General features: G+C 45.5%; 1 protein-coding gene and 1 long non-coding RNA gene across 2 annotated transcripts; one reads left to right on the top strand and one right to left on the bottom strand.

The window, feature by feature from the left end:
• Positions 1-858: 858 nt before the first annotated feature.
• LOC135307560 (uncharacterized) lies at positions 859-2,762 on the bottom strand. The gene is made up of 2 exons (XR_010368293.1): positions 1,825-2,762; positions 859-1,056 (listed from the first exon to the last, which is right to left on the bottom strand). It is a non-coding gene; the product is annotated as an uncharacterized LOC135307560 (long non-coding RNA).
• Positions 2,763-5,002: 2,240 nt separating this feature from the next.
• Positions 5,003-17,764, top strand: LOC135307559 (complex I assembly factor ACAD9, mitochondrial-like). The gene is made up of 17 exons (XM_064431971.1): positions 5,003-5,092; positions 6,429-6,530; positions 6,699-6,805; positions 7,521-7,621; positions 8,282-8,360; positions 9,267-9,441; positions 10,040-10,113; positions 11,335-11,410; positions 12,100-12,170; positions 12,501-12,620; positions 13,246-13,374; positions 14,128-14,207; positions 14,697-14,823; positions 15,527-15,604; positions 16,091-16,219; positions 16,961-17,033; positions 17,482-17,764. The coding sequence occupies exons 2-17, from the start codon at positions 6,509-6,511 to the stop codon at positions 17,580-17,582; spliced, it is 1,542 nt and encodes a 513-aa protein (XP_064288041.1). The 5' UTR covers positions 5,003-5,092; positions 6,429-6,508; the 3' UTR covers positions 17,583-17,764.
• Positions 17,765-19,195: the final 1,431 nt, after the last annotated feature.

Below are 19,195 nucleotides of genomic sequence, written 5' to 3'. Positions count from 1 at the left end.
GGCCCACAGCTCCTTGGGTGCAGTCCCACAGCAACAGCTTCTTTCCTGCACTGAGCTCAGGTCACGTCCCCTCACTGAGCCAGAAACTTGATTTCAATACACTCTCCGGCACATTTTCCCTTGCTTGAGAAACTAAATCTTATTTGGCTGTTAAAAAAAATTATAGCGTGAAATAAAATATAAAATACTTCAAAACATGAGGCAATTTAGTGCTTCCTTTTAATCTAACATGGCAGAGCTGATGGACAATTTCCCTGCAAGTGCCACCTGACGTTGTGAGAGTCCCTTTGACTAACAGACTGGGTCTTTATTTTTCAGGTGGTTTCTTAGATGGCCACAGTCCAGTCAGTGTGGATGGACAAGAGCCTGGACGAATTTATTGATGTATTTATACAGTGACCATGTTAACATCTGGGTTTCAAACACATCACATCACTTGCACAGCCCACAACCAGGAGCAAAAGTGGAAATACCCGTTCCTGCCCTCACTTTTCCCAGGATTTCATATGTGAAACAGCTTTTTAAAAAAATGTTCCAAGTCAGGAGGTGATGCAATGAGCACATCATCGATGAGCACACGCCTGTGGGAAAGACAATTATGGATGTCAAGTGCAAAACTTTCATACCATCTGTCAGCTTGAACAGGAGCAAACAATGATTGCATAAAGAGAGGAGGAATTGTATGCATTTTCCTGGAAGTGCTGCAAAGCCTGGTGAATGTTTTTGTAAAGTGGTTTAGTAACACTTTTTCAGTAAATAAAATATCTATGTCTCAAAGACCTAAATGTTATCAGGTCATTTTATTGCTGAATACCAGTTTTTAAGCAGCTGCTGGAAAAATATGGAAGAATAAAAAGGAAAGCTGAAGGGTATTTTTATTGTAGTCATTTACTGATCTCCACTTCTCTTGCATTAATTCCTTCTCAGGAAGAAATTTTTCCGCTTCTGTGTGGAATGGGCTGAAATGGACATCACTGTGGGAGTTGTGGTTGTTCACAAAATGTGGGTTATGAGGAGCTGTAACAGCTGAGGGATTGGATGGCCCAGGAAGGGAACCTGAAATGATGGGAACATGTGGATGAATATCTCAGTGGCAGAGACAGCAGAGAGGAGTCATAAATAAAAGTGGGGAAAGGAAAAGGTTGGGCATATTGCTGAAGCAAAAGAGAAAAATACTGTTTTAACTTTTTTTTTAGTAGATGGTGCACTTCTGTGCAAGGCAGTTTGAAGATGTGTCAGGTCAGGGTGGAGGGATTCTGCAGAGAACTGCAGCTGCCAGCAGTGTGATTTCAGCTGTGGTTACACACAGCACTGGATGGGACAAGATCTGTGGTGTGGCACCACTGGTGCCAGCGCAGGGACAGAGCATTCTCTGTGCCAGTGATGGTCCACCTGCAGTTTCGTGCTGTGGGTGTGATATCACCCCCTGTGACTGGAAAACCCCAGGTGTTGATTTATTCAGGATATCCCCACAATGCCATCCTCATGCTTGCTGAGTGAACACACAGGGTGGGGTGTGCTGGCTGCTGCCTCAGTTCTTGTGAACTTCATGATGAGGCATCTTTTCCCTGTGCTTCCCAACTGCCCAGCCTTGTTTTCACTCTTTGGATCATTTTCTTCAAGCAGTTTGTACCACGCTCTGTTTATCCTTTCTTTCAAGCTGCCACATCACCCCTACACCACCAGAACCTGCCTGACTTGTCTCAGGAGAGGGTGGCCTCAGTTTAACCCTTTCATTCCTGATATTCAGTCTGGCAGGTGTTGTGGGACCTGCACCTCTCCTGCCCAGGAAGATAAAAAACTAATTTTTTAATCATTTTTTACCTCTCCTGCCCAGAGCTGGGATGTGACACTGCTGTGGCAGTGCCACCCAGGTCCCCTCAGAGGGACATGGTGTGGCTCTGCCCCATTAACCCCACGTGTCACAAGGCTGAGGCGTGTCCCCTTCTATCCATACCATCAAGCACTGGCACCTCATCACTGCACCCCAAAGACTGCCAAGTGCTGCACCCAGCTCAGCGTTCCCCACCCATTGTTTGCTGCCCGGGAGGATTAGACATCACCTCTTGCTTTTCCACCCTTCAAAAGCAAAAGAAGCAGGATAATGTTACTTAATCAGAGCTGAGCACATCCTTACCTTTTCCTGATCCCTCACTCTCAGCCCTTCTTGTTCCCTACTTGCAGTACAGTCGGGAGGCAACCAACATGGCAATTTATTTGGGTTACAACATTAAAGGATTTTCATTTTATGAGTCATAAGTACAGGAAGCAAAATAAGTGAGTTCATTAAGCCTGTGTTTACTTGTTCTTTTTGCAAATGCCATTTTGTCACATTCTGCAGTTCCACACAGACCAAAGCAAAGTGAAGGCAGGTGGACATGGACATGCCTAAAATGACAGAGTAGCAGCAGCCTTTAAAGGGATTATTTTATCTGAAATAAATAGTTCAAACAAATTAATTCTACCCTTGAGTAAATGAAGCTCAACACGCCTTTAACAGCCCTTCTGTGTCGGTGAGCAGCCCCAGCCACCTGCAGGTGAGGCAGCGGCTGGGGGGTGATGGTGCCACAAAACTGACCGTGACCTCCCGTACAGAAGGGGAGCACTGAGTGCTTCTCAGCCAGATTTCAGTGAATATCAGTAATTTCACACAGGTTTGGCACCTGGGTTTTTTAAAAAAAGACAAAACCCGCTGCCAGAGGGATGGCAGGGGAAGTGAAGGAGGAGGGGGATGCTCGGTGCAGGGCAGCGCTCTCGCAGGGCACAGCGAGCAGACAGGTCTTTGACATTTATTTATGTGTGGGAAGGGCTGCAGGAGTGCGGGGCCGCTCAGGGGAGGTTGGAGCTGCTCACACCATCCTGCCCCGGCTCCCGACACACGGAGCAGGGGGAGTTAGGCTTGGATTTGGGAGATTCGGGGGCGATTTCCACGCTGCAGCCCAGCGTGTCCCGCAGCTCCAGGAGGGGAAGCAGCGATCCCTGCCTGCGGTGCTGCTCGCGGGCTGGCCTGCGCCGCGGCTTTCGCTTCATGAGGGCGATTCAAAGGCTGCACCAAGAGCTGCTTCTCGGCGGGACCGTGCGGCTCGGGCAAGAGCTGCCGGGCCGGGGAGGGGAGGGCACCAGGGAAGCCGTGAGGAAGCCGTGAGGAAGCCGTGAGGAAGCCGTGAGCGGCGTTACTGCGGGCCCTGCGAGCGAAGCGCCGCGGGGCTGTGGGGCCGTGCCCGCCGCAGGTCACCCGGATGGAGCACATCCCCGCGGCTCCTGCGAGCGAAGCGCCGCCCCGTGAGGCGGTGAGGCCGCGGGGCTGTGGGGCTGCGGGCCGTGCCCCGCCCCGGCGGGGCCGGGCGCTCGGCGGTGCCGTCAGCGGAGCGCCGAGCGCGGCCATGAGCGCGGTGCTGCTGCTGCTGCGGGCCCTGCGCTCCGCCCGGTCCCGGCCCCAGCTCCAGCCCCAGCCCCGGGCCGGCCCCGCCGCCTGCGCACGGCCGCGCCCCGCCGCGCCTTCGCCAAGGAGCTGTTCCTCGGCACGCTGCGCAAGGTGGGTCCGCGGGGGGCGGTGGGGGCCGGCCGCGCCCGGGGGTCGCTGCCCTTTCACCGGCGGACAGCGGGGCTGGCACGCACCGGGGGCTCGTCCGCAGCAGCGCCAGGGCCTTTCCCAGCTGCTCATCCCAGCCCGGGCTGCGGGCGTTGCTGTGAGCCCTCGGCAGGGCCCGGCCCGGCCCGGCTGCCCCGCAGCCCCCGGGTCCAGCCCTGCGGAGCTCCCTGCCCTGGCTCTGTGTGTCCCTCAGCTGCAGCCGGGTAACTGAAGGGAGCCTTTGCACACAGAACAGGCGATGGGGCTCAGAGTGACCCAAACAACGCCGAGAGCCCCTGTGCCTGCCAGCCCCGCGGGTCCCCTGGGCGCTGCCTGTCGCCGTGCTCCCCCTCTGGGCATGCCGCTGAACTTGGATCGCTTCGTCCTCTGGTTGTTCTTCAAGGATGGAGGCTTCTTGTAAATCTCTGCCTACAGTTTTGGTAGGAAAGATTGGTGTTCTTGTGGTGCCTTGAGATGCCACTGGACAAAGAAGTTAAAATCTGAGATGGAACGCTGTATTAAGCAGAGTTTGTTACTGCAGGGCTTAGAGTGTGCATTTATCAGAGATTGCAGGGTGAAGTAAATGGAAAGAAGGAATAATTCAAATCCACTGAAATAAGTTGAGCAATAAAGTCTCTTTCAACAGAGCTTGTCAGATAAGGTGTTAAAACAGGCAGCACTCAGGCTCCACTGTGTTAAACCCCTCTACAGATATGTCTGGAGTGTTTCTTCTCTCAAGTTTCAACACAGCAGCTTTCTGAAAACCTCTAACATTTCACAGGTCCTGAATTTTTGATGCTGATATATTGCTCAGAGTACCATGAACAGATTTGTGTGGACAGAGATAAATTCTTCTGTTTAAAAGGGGAAAGGCAGTAAAAATTAGAAGTGTTCTTCTCACGTAGCCTCCCACTCCTTGTGTTCCTTGTTTGTATTTTTTACCAATTCCAACCTGTCAGGCTGTGCTGCTTCCAGTTCATGGCCAGAACACCCTGGGGATGATAAGGAGTGGTGGGGCTCACTCACCTTTGTCCTCGAGGCATTAGCAGGTGAAATGTGCTGGGTGTTCGCAAGGGACAGTGCTCATGGGCTGAGCTTTGGAAACATCAAACTCATTTTTATCAGTCCCTGAATAGGGTTAAAACTCATGGGTGATGAAGAACTTTTGCATCCTCGTGGTTCTTAAAGGATCTCTTGATTTCTCCCTCATGTTTCTGTTGTTCAGTTAACACCCTCTGGTCTGGTTTTGATGTGAAATAAAGTTGGGTCCTGTGGAGCCCTATTTCTGTTTCGGGACATTTTCCACAATTCTTAATTTGCACAGTGTTTTAGAGTCTTTGCAAGGCATATCTCCCATGATTTTTATTTTAACTGCATGGTTCGTGCATTGAAAATTATTAAATAATTCTCCTATTCTCCTATTTTAGGAAGAAGTTTTTCCTTACCCAGAAATTAGCAATGAAGAACTGGCAGAAATCAACCAGTTTGTGGGACCTGTTGAAAAGTTCTTCAATGAAGAAGGTATATTATTGTGGTTTTATCCATGCAAGTGATTTAGTGATTACAAAATTATTTCACTATAGCAGTTTCCATAAGGTGTTTCAAACATTTAATTTAGTTTATGCATTTATTGCTGCTCACACAGTGATGCTGATTCTGTAGCATGTCCATTTGTGGCTTTTTTGGGAAGTATTTGGGTGCTGATCAGAAGAATTAAATCTCCAAAACAGGGGAAAAACCAAGGATGTAAAAGAATTCTGGGATAAAGATAGGATTTGAAATTGGTTTTAGCTCAGCTGAATTGTGCTTCTAACTACTTCATACATTGTGATTTTTTTTTTCCTAGTTCTAGTTCCTAGAACTTTATAGCTGTCCTACTCTGGTAAAACTGACCGTGGCAAAATGCAGCAGAGATACTCAGAAATGCTGGCTCGTTGAGGAGTTATGAAAAATCAAAAGCATTTCTGTTTTTTCAGTATTAGAGTAATAATTCCATTTGGGAAAGGCCTTATTACCATCTGCATTCCAGAGAGCATTGCAGGGTGTCCTTCCATTCGTGCTGCCTTGGATAAGCCAATTCCAGAGCAATTGCAGAATAGTGGTTTGCACAGACAGCAATTTCTGGGGCAGTTAAACAGCACTGTCTCAGCCTTCCCATTGACAGAGGTTTTCCAAACTCTGTAGGAGTTTGGAGAAGCCAGTGATTGTCACACATCACAATTGGCAAGATCCAGGTGATTTTAACTGTAAAATTGTAGTGTTGCTCACTGACAGTAAATAAAGGATTTATTCAAATTACATTTTTTAACTCTTTGCTCTGTGGGGGGGAACATGGTTCATGGAGTAAACAGCCTGATGTTTAGGGAAGGAATAAAAGGGTCAAATTATGGAGTCTGGAGAAAGTATGATTCCTGTTTGTTTTCACTGCCATGGTACAGAACAGCTCTCTTAATCCCCCAAGAATCTAAAATCTCCTAAGAACAAGATTTTCTAATTTCCTCATTTATGTACTTTTTTTTTTCTTGTATTCACGACCTAGACTTAGTTCAGATAGAGAATCCTGAAAATACTTTGCTTATTCCAGTCTTGGAATCTGCTGGCATGCAGAACCAGTAGAAATGTTTGAGAAAATGAAATAAATGCTGTATTTTTCCCATTTGCAAGTCTTTTTCCTGAATATGTGGTGAGGACAAACAGGATGGTCAGGCTGAAGCTAGAAAGAAGAAATTCTTGTGAAGCTGGGAATGAGAAGGGTCATGAGTGACTGTGGCCCTGGTGGGGGAATCCTGTAGCCTCCCAGCTGCTCTGGGCACTGAGAAACACAGTGTCAAATGAGAAAAAAATTCTGTATTTGTAGTGGACTCGAAGAAAATCGATCAAGATGCAAAAATCCCACCCGAAACCTTACAAGGACTGAAGGACCTGGGTCTCTTTGGCATGCAGATTCCAGAGGAATATGGTGAGTAAATGCCACAGAAGAACATCTAGGGGTGCATTTTGTGCCGCTTTTGTACCTCTCCAGTTAAAGCTGCTACATTCCTGTATTTCTGTACTTGAAATGGATTTTTGGGGGAGCGGGGAAGTGGCACAAAAAATGTACTGAAATAAAACCTGGTGCCTGTTCCAGGTGGGCTGGGCCTGTCAAACACCATGTATGCACGTCTGGGAGAAATCAGCTCCCTGGATGGCTCCATTGCAGTGACCCTGGCAGCTCACCAGGCCATTGGGCTGAAGGTAATGCTGCTGCTCTGGGGCCAGGGCTTCTGCACAGATTGCATGGAAAAGGTGAAGTGAAAAATGTGGGGCTTAGGGGGAGCAAATCAGAATTACTGGCAAAGCATAAATCAGGTTGTTGGTGTCTGCAGCAGCCTCTGCCACTGGTTCAGTGTGAGACAGAAAGGCTGCATAGGAAGTACACAAGGAAGTTACTATTAGGATAATTGTTCTTAGGTGAATGAGTCCAAGTTGTTTTTTTTTTTTAAATTGGCTAAACTTGTTTAAAGTACCTAGAATAAATAGAATTGAAGCAGTATCAGGGGGGCTCAGGTGATGAGGAAGGAAAGAATTCAGAAAAGAGGAACTTTGGCTGGCTGGGGCTGCATGTTGGGGGGCCTAGAGGAGATAACTCATCTGAGAGAAAGTGTGTCAGTTTTGAACTTGAATATAGCCATAGGTATTTACCTTTTTAGTGCTGGGTGGATGGCAGAAAGAAGCTTGAAACCACACTCAGTTTGTTATAGCAAGAGAAGATTCCTTGTGGAATTGAGCAGAGAATGCTAATGAAAAAATATTTTAATGACTGACAAATAATACAGTCTTGTTGATTAAACTGTCTCTTGCTATGCCATAAAACTTGCAGATGAAGCTTTCTGAACATGCTGGAGCTTGTCAGCTCCCTCTCTTTTCCCACAGGGTGATGCTGCAAAGTTTCCTGTGCTTGTTTCTGCAGGGGATCCTCATTGCTGGCACCGAGGAGCAGAAGGCCAAGTACCTGCCCCGCCTGGCCTCGGGGGAGCACATTGCTGCCTTCTGCCTCACCGAGCCCGGCAGGTGCTGCTGCCCCACAGCCCCACAGGGGCTCACTGCCTTAGCTGCATTGCTTCATACCTTCAGGCTTCTTTATCTGGGGCCCATGGCTTCAGTATATACATCTGTGGCTTAGTTTTGGTATTTCAAGGAACACTCCAATTACTCTTTCCCCAACATGCTGCTTTTGGCAGTGTCCATGAAATCCTTGATTCTTGTTCTCATCCCAGGAATTCATTTACTTGAAAGGATGCTTTGTGCTACGTCAGAAATAATGTGCTGTGACTGTTCTGGGATGCTTTCAGTTCTTATTCAAAATATAAAAGCCTGTTTTGAAGGAGCTACCAAAACTAAAAGGAAGAATTTTTGTTGTCACTTAAGTGAGAGGCTCATTGTGTGTTCACATAGCTCAAAGTGTAGCTCCAAAATGTTGCTTTTGTGGCATTCTACACAGTCTGGTCAGGTTATAATCCTGATAACATGGTAATTAGAAGAAATGTCCCCTCAGGTAACTTTTAGAACTGTTCAATCTAGTGAGCTTCCTTGTTAGTTAAAAGCTAAAATTTATATACTGCTATTTGAGACCCCCTCCTTTTTACAGAATAGGAAGAGGGGGAATATGCAGTTTTGTTTTTTTAAAGCGTGTTTACTTCTTTAAACATTAGTAACTTGTTTGTTTTCTAGTGGGAGTGATGCTGCATCCATCCAGACAAGGGCAACCCTGAGTGAAGATGGGAAACACTTCCTGTTAAATGGCTCCAAGGTACCTACTCACAGACTGGGAACAGGAAAGGGGTTTCTTACAAATGTAGGAAGTGTTCTTGTCTTTTGCATCAGTCTGGAACTGGGAGGTTTCCAAGCTAGAGGAGAATGACCCTGTCAAAAAGATTAGGCACAAAGGGACTAGAAAATTATTGTTAGAGAATTACTGCATTAAACTCCTGGTAAGGAAAATGGAAAACTACCCTGGGTTCTTTCTCTGTTGGCCATTTGTGTGTTCAGCTTCAGGGCGGGTTGGTTTCTTAGTAAATCAGCCCCTTCCATGACAGCTTAGGTAAAAGGAAACCTGAACCTGTATTTGACATCTCTTCATTCTGCAGGCTAGATTTTAAAATAAAACTTGATATTTAATTAGAAATAGGTCTGCTTGGAACCTTTCTGTTAAAAGAAACCGTGACAAAAGCCAGTCTTGAAGAAATCAGAGATGTCCTGGTTTCAGCAGTATTGGATGCGTTGCAGACTTGGTCTGTAGTTGTTGATCCATTTGTGGTGTGAAGAGACCCACCCTGGGGGAGAGGCTGATCAGAGAATTTCTCATCAGAGTTAATTTTTGGCCACAGGGTTTGTCCAGTCTGCATTGCCCCTGTATCTCTCAGGTGCCAGCAGCAGCAGGATGGACCAGCTTTTGTGGAAATGCACTGTGGATTTTAATTTAATGCATATTGATACTACATTCTGGTTTTAAAGTTGCTCTAAACTGAGCACATGTGGTCAGCTCTCCTCAGAAATGTGCTCACCCTGGGAGCAGACCCTCATTAGAACTGAAGGGAAGGAACAGCAATTTTTCAGCACTCTGTTCTTTTCCCAGCCTGTTACAAAACCCTGGAGGGCTGTGCCCACAAAATCAGCACATTTACCTTTCTTACACATCTTCCCTCTCTCAAAACAGGTCTGGATCTCCAATGGTGGCCTGGCCAGTATTTTCACAGTGTTTGCCAGGACAGAGATTGTGGACAAGGACGGGCAGGTGAAGGATAAAATCACTGCTTTCATCGTGGAGCGGGACTTCGGGGGCGTCACCCATGGGAAACCCGAGGATAAACTGGGCATTCGAGGCTCCAACAGTAAGAGCCACCTAAAACTGTTAGCAGAACTTGTTTTCATAGTTTAAGGTTTTATTTTGGTTGGATCATCTGAATTCAGGGGCAAATCAATACGTATTCCATGTTACAGTATAAGTTTCATGTTTCTTTAGCTGGCTTTTCCCAGGAGCCCTTCCTGACGCAGGGTCTGAAATAAGAAATCCAATTTGTGGAGTTCATTCACTGTGCAGTGAAAGAAATCATTCAGGAGACTCAGTGGCCAGTAGGTTTAATCTAGAAGTCCACGTTCTTCAGCTCTTCTAAGCTTTGTAATGATTGCATCTTTTCACCATCTTGGTGACTGTTCAGTCAGTTCCTTAGAACTAGAAATAAAGACCAAACTGTAGTTCTCTGTTTACACAGTGTATATTCATAATATTTTAAATATTTTACATCAATAACTGATGTCAACTACAGCCTTTTCCCAAATTCTCACTTCTTTGGCGAAGCATGTATAATTCTGTCATAAACAATGCATTAGGAAGACTTCATTTCCTGCTACAAATAGTGACTTAAGTTCCTGAATGTCTTTTAAGTATTTCTGTGTCATATTTGATCAAGTGTTAATTCTGTGTTTCAGCCTGTGAAGTACATTTTGAAAACACCAAAGTGCCTATAGAGAATGTAATTGGAGAAGTTGGAGGGGGATTTAAGGTAAGCAGTGGAGAATAACTACTGGTGATTTATAGAAGTCTGAAGGAGGCTGTTTCCCCCCGTGCTGAAGTTTCCTTGTGGGTGGTGTGAGCACTGCCACACTCTAGGGTACAGGAAGAGAGATTCCCCCATTGATCTGTAAATTGGTGTCACTGGACAGTGCACAGTGTGCCATCATCTCAGATTTCTGTGTTTCTTCTCTTCTTGTTGGGCTTTTGGTTGTTTGTTGTGGTGTCCCCTCAGAAGAGGGAGTGACTTCAGCTGCCCTTCTGCCCTGAATGGAGGACATGTCCTCTGCTGGTTCCAGAGCAGAATGTGGGAAGGGAGACACCCTGGCACAGGCTGTGTGGATGTCACAGGGAGTGCTGGAGGCATGCCCAGCTCCAAGGTGCCCTGGCTGTCAGGTGCTTCTCCAGGGCTGCCCTGTTGCACAGGGAAATGCTGGCAGGACCCCAGGAGAGAAAACCACAGGTGGCCTTGCAGTGTAACCTTTCTCTGAGAGTGTGACCTGGGGAGTTGCTAACCTGCTCTTACTCCTTCTCCATTTCTTATTCCTGCTGTAGCAGGCAAGTCCAGGCCTAAGTGCTAAAAGAAATTATTTTCCTTAATGTAGTAGAGATTAAAAGAAGATTGTTATGGTGCCTTCCTGACAAGTTAAAATGTAGGACAGTGACTTCTTTCCTAACAGGCTTTGACATGAGTCACCCATGTTGAGAAACAACACTACAGACACCAGACTCCAAAATCTATTTTTTTTACGTTATTGGTCTGTATTTCATTTCTATACCTCCTTTCTTATCCCTTCTGTGATGTGTTGCTGAAAGCCACCTGAGGCAGAGAGCAGCCATCACAGGTCAGCTGCAAGGAGAAATACTGTGGTTTTCTTCATCTGATAAACTGGAGCCGTACTGTCCAGCTGGAATGTTGTTTACCAGCTGCAGATAAATGCATTTTTATCTACATTTTACCTTCATCTAATTAGAGATTATTTCCAAGTCACCGGATCATCTACTTCAGATACAAAATTGGATGTAATGGGTGGCAGGAAAAGCCCAGTTTTGAAGCATTTTCCTTGGGATGCTGAGAGCTGTGGTGGCTGATGTGAGGGCACTCTCCAGGACTGGCAGTGTGTCCCAGTGAGGAGTGAAATCCAGGGAACACAGAAGCAGGAAGCAGTGACCTAAGGAGAATGTGGCCTAAACCCCATCTGTTTCTTCACAGGTTGCCATGAATATCCTCAACAGTGGAAGATTTAGCATGGGCAGTGCATCTGCTGGAATGATTAAGAAGTTGATAGGTGGGTGAATTGGGAGCTCTGCATGGCTGGGTGCCAGCAGAAACTGCTCTGCCTGAGGCAGATCATGCAAGACATTCAGAGTGGGAGCAGGAGTCTTGACCTTGTCATAACAGGCTTTGATATCTTTAAAACACGAAAATATGGTTTTGAAAAATTAAATTAAAAGCCTGCTTGCAGAGGTTTTGAAATAAAGGTCTTTTTCCTTTTGTACAGTGTAGATTCAGTTCATAGAGTGGGAGGTTATTGCCTCTGTTGGACTTCCCTGAGGTAAAATGTTATTCCCAACAAAAAAACCTCTGTACTATTGATTTTAGAAGGTGTAATCTCCCCTGGAACCTCCCACCTGAATAACTGGCTCAAAGCTGCACACAGTAACTAGGGCTAAAACTGCTTTCTGCCAATTATTAGCCAAAACAGTAACAGAAGTCTCTCTAACCAATTAGCACCAAACCTGATCACTTCTCTTAAGAGTACAGGTTCATACCTCTGGTTCAAAAGCCTTTGACAGGCTGGTCCCACACTTGGTCAACATCATCAGTGTGAGGGTGATTTTCACAAAGTGCTGCTTCTGGAACAGCCAGGGGGCTCCTGGGCACAGACTGGAATGTCACCGCCCAGGGAAGGACACCAGCTGCTGGAATGGTCTGTCACAGCCCTTCTGAGAATGACTTGTTTTTCTTTCTTTGAAGAACTGACATCAGAGTATGCTTGCACCAGGAAACAATTCAATAAGAAACTCAGCCAGTTTGGATTAATTCAGGTAACAAAACATGAAACACCTAAATCTCTGTGCGAAGTGCCAGGACATAGATTGCATTGGGTGTATTTTGGCTGTACTGGTTTAAAGGATTTGCTAGAAATTTGTGTGAACCTGGTGCTGACTTCTGTACACTGATCTTTTAAATGTCCAGAATGATAAATGTATAAAAGTATTTTTTATTTATTGTTGTTTCAAAGTGGTACTTTTTATTGATTGATTAATTTGATGATGTAAAACATATAAGAACTGCAGGTCTTTTTAAGTTTGAGGGTTGATTGTGGACTTTTGCATCTGAATTTCTGTACGATTCCTCCTGTTGCTGTGTGGCAGGAGAAGTTTTGTTTGATGGCTGTGAAAGCCTACGTGATGGAGAGCATGGCTTACCTGACTGCAGGGATGATGAACAGGCCAGGCTTCCCTGACTGCTCCGTCGAGGCTGCCATGGTCAAGGTAACCAGGGCTGGGAAAAGGCTCAGTGTTCAGCCTGCAGAGGGCTGAGAACTCAGGGCTGCATTTAGAGGAGAGAAGCACTGCAGCCAGGTGGAATGACAGATACTGTTCTGTCTGTACCCCACAAGCTCAGACTCGTGCAAAATAAAACCAGCAGGGAACAGGTTGAGAATGTCACAGCCGCTGAGCTGGCGTCTGAGGAGGCCTCACATGAGCACTGGGACACTCAGTCACACTCCAGCTGCCATCCTGGCCAAGCTGCTGCTGTGCCAGCTTTCCCAGGGAGCTGATGGCACAACAAACCCTGTGGAATATCCAGGCTGTGGCTGTCAGGGTGTCCCTCATGGTCACTGCAGAAAACTCCTGCTCTGGGCTCCAGCCAAGCAGCTGCAGCTGCTCTCCCTGTGTGGGGCTGCCCCTGTCCCTGGAATGTGGAGAGTGCCCTGTGCATTGCATCACTAAATTTGACAAACCCCTGAGCCACAGGGATACTGCTCCAGGACCGGTGTAACACACAGAAAACGCTGCAGCAGTGTCCTGTGGATACAACCCCAGAGCAGGGCATCCTGTGTTTATTGCTGATTTATTATCTACTCTCTGCTGATCAAACCCTGTTCCATGGCAGGTGTTCAGCTCTGAAGGTGCCTGGGCATGTGTGAGTGAGGCTCTGCAGATCCTTGGAGGCCTTGGCTACATGAAGGATTATCCTTATGAACGCTACCTCAGAGACACCAGGATCCTGCTCATCTTTGAGGCAAGTACCAGGATCCCCTTTTTCTGCAAACTGCAGTTCACACCTCCTATAAAGGGGAGTAGAAACCTGAAGGTTTGATTGACCAGGATCTTGTTCCTTCAGCTGCAAAGTCTCTAACAGTAAAACTGCAGGACTAACCTTGTTTTCTTTGGAATATCAATAGTAGTTCCCTATAATAAAATAAGCTATGATGGCTTTTACAGACTGACCACAGTGTGAGTTACAGCAGTAACCTTTCCTCTTGTGTGCTTCTCACAAGAGAAGCAGAGAAACTCATAAAAGATCAACTTAGACATTTAATTAACTTATTGATGGCTATTTAAATTAAAAGAAAGGTTGGTTCTGAAGCTTGTTCTCTTTCCAAGCTGGATTGTCAGTGACCCATCATGTGCACATCAGAGTCACTGTCAGACTTGATTTTAACTCAGCTCATTTTGAGCAGTTCTACAACTATTCAAATATTCCTTCACTGGAACAGTGCAGAGCATTTTTAATCAAAATGCATTTTGTCTGTTTTCTTTTACATTGGGGTATATTTGTGTGTTTAATGATGAGGGGCTCAACTTCTGCAATGCCCCATGAAATCAGAATTAAAACTGAGATAAAGCAAAAGGCGGCAGTTTATGTGTGGGGAGAGTCATCATGTGATACTGGAGCAGTGGGAAGAGCACAGGGACACAACAGACCTGCTTGGAAAACACTATTGTAAACTCTGGTTACCCACCTTCTCACTTTCTCTTCTGCTTTTTCCAGGGCACCAATGAAATCCTGAGAATGTACATTGCACTGACAGGGATGCAGCATGCAGGGAAGATCTTAACTGACAAAATTAAGTATGTTCTTATTTATTCTTAATAGTTTTAAATAAACTAAACAGAATCAGATAACTTTATAGATAAGAGGACAAACTGCAGGGAATACCTGCAGTATTTCTATTTATTGTCTGTAAAAGTTCACTGTTACAGGGACTCTGTGTTTTTAATGGGATGGTTCATAGATTTAGGAATTGTAGCATTTAATGCATTTTATCTTGGACTTTTACACAAGCTGTAATTATTTCTTTCAAGACCAGTAATTAATATTTTGTATCTGAATGAAGTTGTATTGACACAACAGCTGCATTGTGCATATTGAGTACTGGTCTCTGGAATTCCTTGTGGGTGTCTTGGAGAGCAGCTGATGACTCTTAAGGCTCCACAGTTGTTCTCCAGACTTCACAGCAGTGGATCAGGACTTGGTGCTAAAGTATTTGGAATTCCAACTGGTTGTGTCTGAACCTCTTGGAATTTTTTTTAACAGCCATTCTTTCCCCAACATTTCAGAGCAATCAAGAAAGGAAACGTGGGAGTGGCGCTGGGGGAGTTCCTGACCAGGTTACAGGACACCCTGGGCAGGAAGGTGGATCTGGGGCTTGTAGGTGACAGTGGGGTGGTGCATCCCAGCCTCCAGGTAAGGGCCTCTCTGCTGAGCTCTTGTGTTTGTTCCCTTTGCTGCTTGCCACAATTTCATCTCCTGGTTTTGCAAACCAAAATGTATACCTAGGGGCAGTGAGATTTTCCAGGGTAAGAAGATGTTGGCACCATGACAGGGTAAGAAGTTACAGTTATTGTCCAGGTATCAAGGGAGGATGAAGGCTGCTCTAAGCCTGTGTTTATACCAAATCCAGTTTTAGATCCATTTGGATAATTTGTATAAATTGAGCCTTCACCATATTAAAGCGTTTTTAATAGCTGCCCTTTGTTATAAGGTTAGTTACAAAACAGGAGTTTTTCCTGTTTAATTGGAACAGAGTTTCAGGTCAGAATGACTGTGAATTACACATACACATACTTGCTTAATCACTTAGGAAAAGGTTTTTATGACCAAAAATGAATGTTCTGTTAATAGGAAAAAGATAAGGTATATTTTTCATGGGGCGTTCTGTTAGTTACTTTTGTTATCATAAGCCTATACTAAAAGTTACTGAGAGTAAACTCCAGAAAATTGTAATGGATCTTTGAGAGAAAGAAATGTGCCTGTCTGGCTTTTAGCAGCAAGGTGGATGAATGTTAAAAAAGAGAAAATCCAGTATCCTCTTTAAAGGGGGTGGGGGTATGTTGCTTTTCTGTTATAAGACTACTCAAATTGTTCTATTTTGTGTTTTGTTTTATAGGAGAATGCCAAGAAACTTGAAGAAAACGTTTATTATTTTGGAACTACAGTCAGGGGCCTGCTAAGTAGGTTTGGCAAGGTAACTATTTATTTTGTCTGTTGTCTTTGTTACTGAATAGTTTATCCTCAGGGCCCCACTGGAACCTGCAGGGGACTGAGTGTGGCAGGACCAGCACTTCCTTCACATGACACCTTCTCACTGGGTGTGAGAAAACACACTGACATTAGGTACTCAGTGTAATGGGCAAGTTACATTGTTAGAACCAAAACCAAAGTACCAGCACCCTCAGTGAATTGGTTGTTTTCTTCTTGTGTAAGCACAAATCCTGCTGCTACAGGCATTTAACAAAGTGGTTTAAGGCACACATCAATATTACAATTTTACAAGTAGAATTTAAAAGGTGCAGCTTAGTAAACCCAAAACTAACAATGATAATTTCTGACCTAGGCTAGAACCGGTTTATGCGAAATAAAGCTGGACCTAAACATGAAGTATGGACAGTGATATTTGGTTAAAGTTTTAAATTGGCAAACCACAAGCAGATAATGATTTTCTCTCTCCCAGACAATAGTGGATGAGCAGCTGGTGCTGAAGAGAGTGGCAGATGTGGTGATTAATTTGTATGCAATGACTGCAGCCATCTCCCGGGCCAGCCGCTCCATCAGCATCGGGCTCAGGAACCATGACCACGAGGTGAGTGTCCCTCAGCACCAACCATTCCCACTCAGGCTGTGCTCCTGGCAGCAGGCAGGCTGCATCTCTGGGGAATTACAGCAAACTCTCCCATAAAAGTGCAGCAGAACGTGGCTAAACCTGCCAGAGTGCAGGAGCCTCTCAGGGGCTCTGCTTGTTGAGCTGCACACTTTCAACATGTTTAAAATACTTCTTTAACACATACACAGACATTTAGAACCTCACCACAACTCTGCACGTTCTCTCAAATCTGTTAACACCATGCAGTTCTTCCCAAGCTCTTTCCATATAATCATTAATAAAAACACATAAGCACAACAGTATTTGGGCAGCACAGCTCAGGTCAGGACAGGACAGTGCTTATTTAGTAGCTCATGTAAAGTTTCATGGTAACAGTGGTGTTGCAGCACAAGAAAAATTTGCTCCAGATCAGTGTGAAAACAAATCCAACGTGATGAAGGTTTGGCTTTGGCCTTGAGACTTTGCTCTTTGTGTGAGCCCTGCTCTGGATTGATTCCCAATCAGTCTTGGAGTAGCTTCTGGGCGAAGGCTCATCCCAGCCCTGAGCCTTGGCAGTTCTCTGGCCTCAAAGGGACAGCTGAGGCTGCACTGCACATGACTGGGGTTCAGGGCACCATCATCAAAGAGCTTTGAGATGTTTCAATTACTGTATTCTTACTACATGGTTTTTGTTATGAAATTCATTCACTATTTTTAAACTCAGTTTTACTCCTTTTCCAGGTGCTTCTTACAAATATCTTCTGCACAGAAGCCTATTTCAAGAATAATTATGCCATGGCTCAATTAGAAAAATGTAAGTACTATAAAATAGTTCTTACGCTCTTCTGTCTTTCAGACTGTAATCAAAAAAAGGTGAGTTTGATGTGACCAACAGAAGAGTTTGGCTCCGCTTTTAATTGAAACAAGCAGCAGAGCTGGAACCTGTTGAAAAGAGTCTTCACTTCATAGCTAAAGCCAACTGCAAGAGTTCCTTATTGAGGAATATAATATCTACATTTCATGTATATACTTCTGACAAGTAGCTGATAGAAATGAGGGATTTGGACTCTTTGGGAAGTACTGACCAGCTGGGCATTGGGTCTCTGAAGCTCAGTCTGTAATAACCAATCTTTTTCAATAGAGAATGTTCAGTTTCTTCCTGGCCCTCACACTCTTGCATTTGTGTTCAAAAACACTTCTTGAAAGAAATTTACAACAGCTCTTTGTGGTCCCTTAGTTGACTTTTCTCTCTTTCTCCACAGATGCTGATGAAAACCTGGATGATTCCATTAAAAAAGCTGCAAAGCAGATCCTGGAGAAGAGGGCATACATCTGCTCTCACCCTCTGGACAGGACCTTCTGATTCCTTCCTGAGAGCAGGCACTCATGAATGTCAGTCAGGGAGGAATTTGCTGCAGTTCCAGTATTTGGCATCTTAAAAGCATCTGTTATTTAATGTCTTTACTAAATGTAACTGTGTAAAATAAAACTTCTTTCTAACCAAAATTTCATAGGAAAAGGATAAATACAGAGATTTCATTTAAAGCTGAAGTTATTTTATTACAGACATACATATATATATATATATATATATGTCTGTTTCCCCTGTAACTGGATAAAGACAGGTGAGGTTTAGATGGGGAGATGTTTCTTCCTAGGAAGGGACTGTGGGGTTTCTCAGTATTTTTGTACTTCAATCAGCTGCTCATTCACTGAGCAAGCCTGAAAGACTTGGGTATACCTCTGTTTGAGGATTCCAGGATGAGGGAAGAGATGAGAATCTTGACTCCATGTTTCAGAAGGCTGATATATGAGGATATTATATTAAATTAAAGTACTACACTACAACTATACTAAATAGGGAGAAAGAATTCATCAAAAATCTGGAAGGGAAAGCAAAGGAATGAATAACAAATCTTGTGACTGTTCACAGCTTTAACACAGGTGGCTGTCATTGCTCATCAAGTAAAAACAATTTCACATGCTGGGTAACAATTCTCCAAATCACATTCCAAAGCAACAAAACATGGAGAAGCTGAAGCTTCCCAGCTTCACAGGAGAAAAGACCCTGGAAAAAGGATTTTTCATAAAATATGTCTGTGACACTCGTAGAATGAGAACAGTTCTGTTTGGGAGCCCAAACATTGGTGCTAAACAGGTTTATTCTCAGTTTTTGGGGGCAAGAGGAAAGAACTGAAGCCAGTTACTGTAAAATGCCTGCACAAGCACCAGTGCAAATAACAGCCAAAGGAAGGATGAAGCCAGTCCCACAACCACAGCCCAAGCGGCCAGAGATCCTCCTTCAACCCTGGCTGCATTGAAACCCCACTGACTGCCAAGAAGAAAAGCGCCCTACTGAGAGCGAGCAAACTTAACCCTCTGCCAGGACACAAATTTAGAGGGAAAAAAATTTAAAATCCCTACACCACCAGCCACACTTCCCAGTGAGAAGGGTTGGAACTCTCTGGCTCCCAGCACTTGCTCGGCAGGCAGGTTCCCAAAGGTGCTGGGAGCTAAGCTGTGCCCTGCGAGGGAACAGAGCCAGCCTCCCTTCAGTGGGAGAAGGCGCGGCCTCAGCTGTAGCCCCGGGTGCCTGCGGTGGCCCAGGGCACGGCCATGGCTGTCAATGTGTTGGGCTGCAGCACAGGGCAGGCTGGAGCTCAGCAGCCTCAGCAGAGCCCAGGGCCGCGGCCCTTCCCTGCCGGGGCCCGAGCCTGGCCCGGCCCGGCCTGAGCAGCCCGGCCTGGCCCAGGGGATGGGCTGCGCCCGCCCGCTGTGCCCACAGGCTGGGCCCAAGCCTTTGCAAGAGGCTTTCTCCCAGCTTGGCAAAACCTCGGCCAAGTGTCCCTGTGCTGTGCTGAGAAGAGTAAAAAACCCCTCAAATTTAACCCTGCTGCCCACCGCATGAGGGATCCCTGCACACCTTAGGAGAGGCCATCAATACTCCTTTGTGCCTCATGAGGGATCTCTGCACCC

The sequence above is a fragment of the Passer domesticus genome, chromosome 9 (genome assembly GCF_036417665.1).
Source record: "Passer domesticus isolate bPasDom1 chromosome 9, bPasDom1.hap1, whole genome shotgun sequence".
NCBI classification, from domain to species: Eukaryota; Metazoa; Chordata; class Aves; order Passeriformes; family Passeridae; genus Passer; species Passer domesticus.
The sequence above is the reverse complement of the archived record's forward strand: the minus strand, read 5'-3'. Positions and strand labels throughout refer to the sequence as shown.

Bases quoted from the DNA above. Each gene is read 5' to 3' on its own strand.
- LOC135307559 (XM_064431971.1), top strand. From the start codon at position 6,509: ATGCAGATTCCAGAGGAATATG. The intron at 12,621-13,245 runs GTAACCAGGGCT...GTTCCATGGCAG, and splicing joins TCGAGGCTGCCATGGTCAAG to GTGTTCAGCTCTGAAGGTGC. The intron at 16,220-16,960 runs GTGAGTGTCCCT...CTCCTTTTCCAG, and splicing joins TCAGGAACCATGACCACGAG to GTGCTTCTTACAAATATCTT.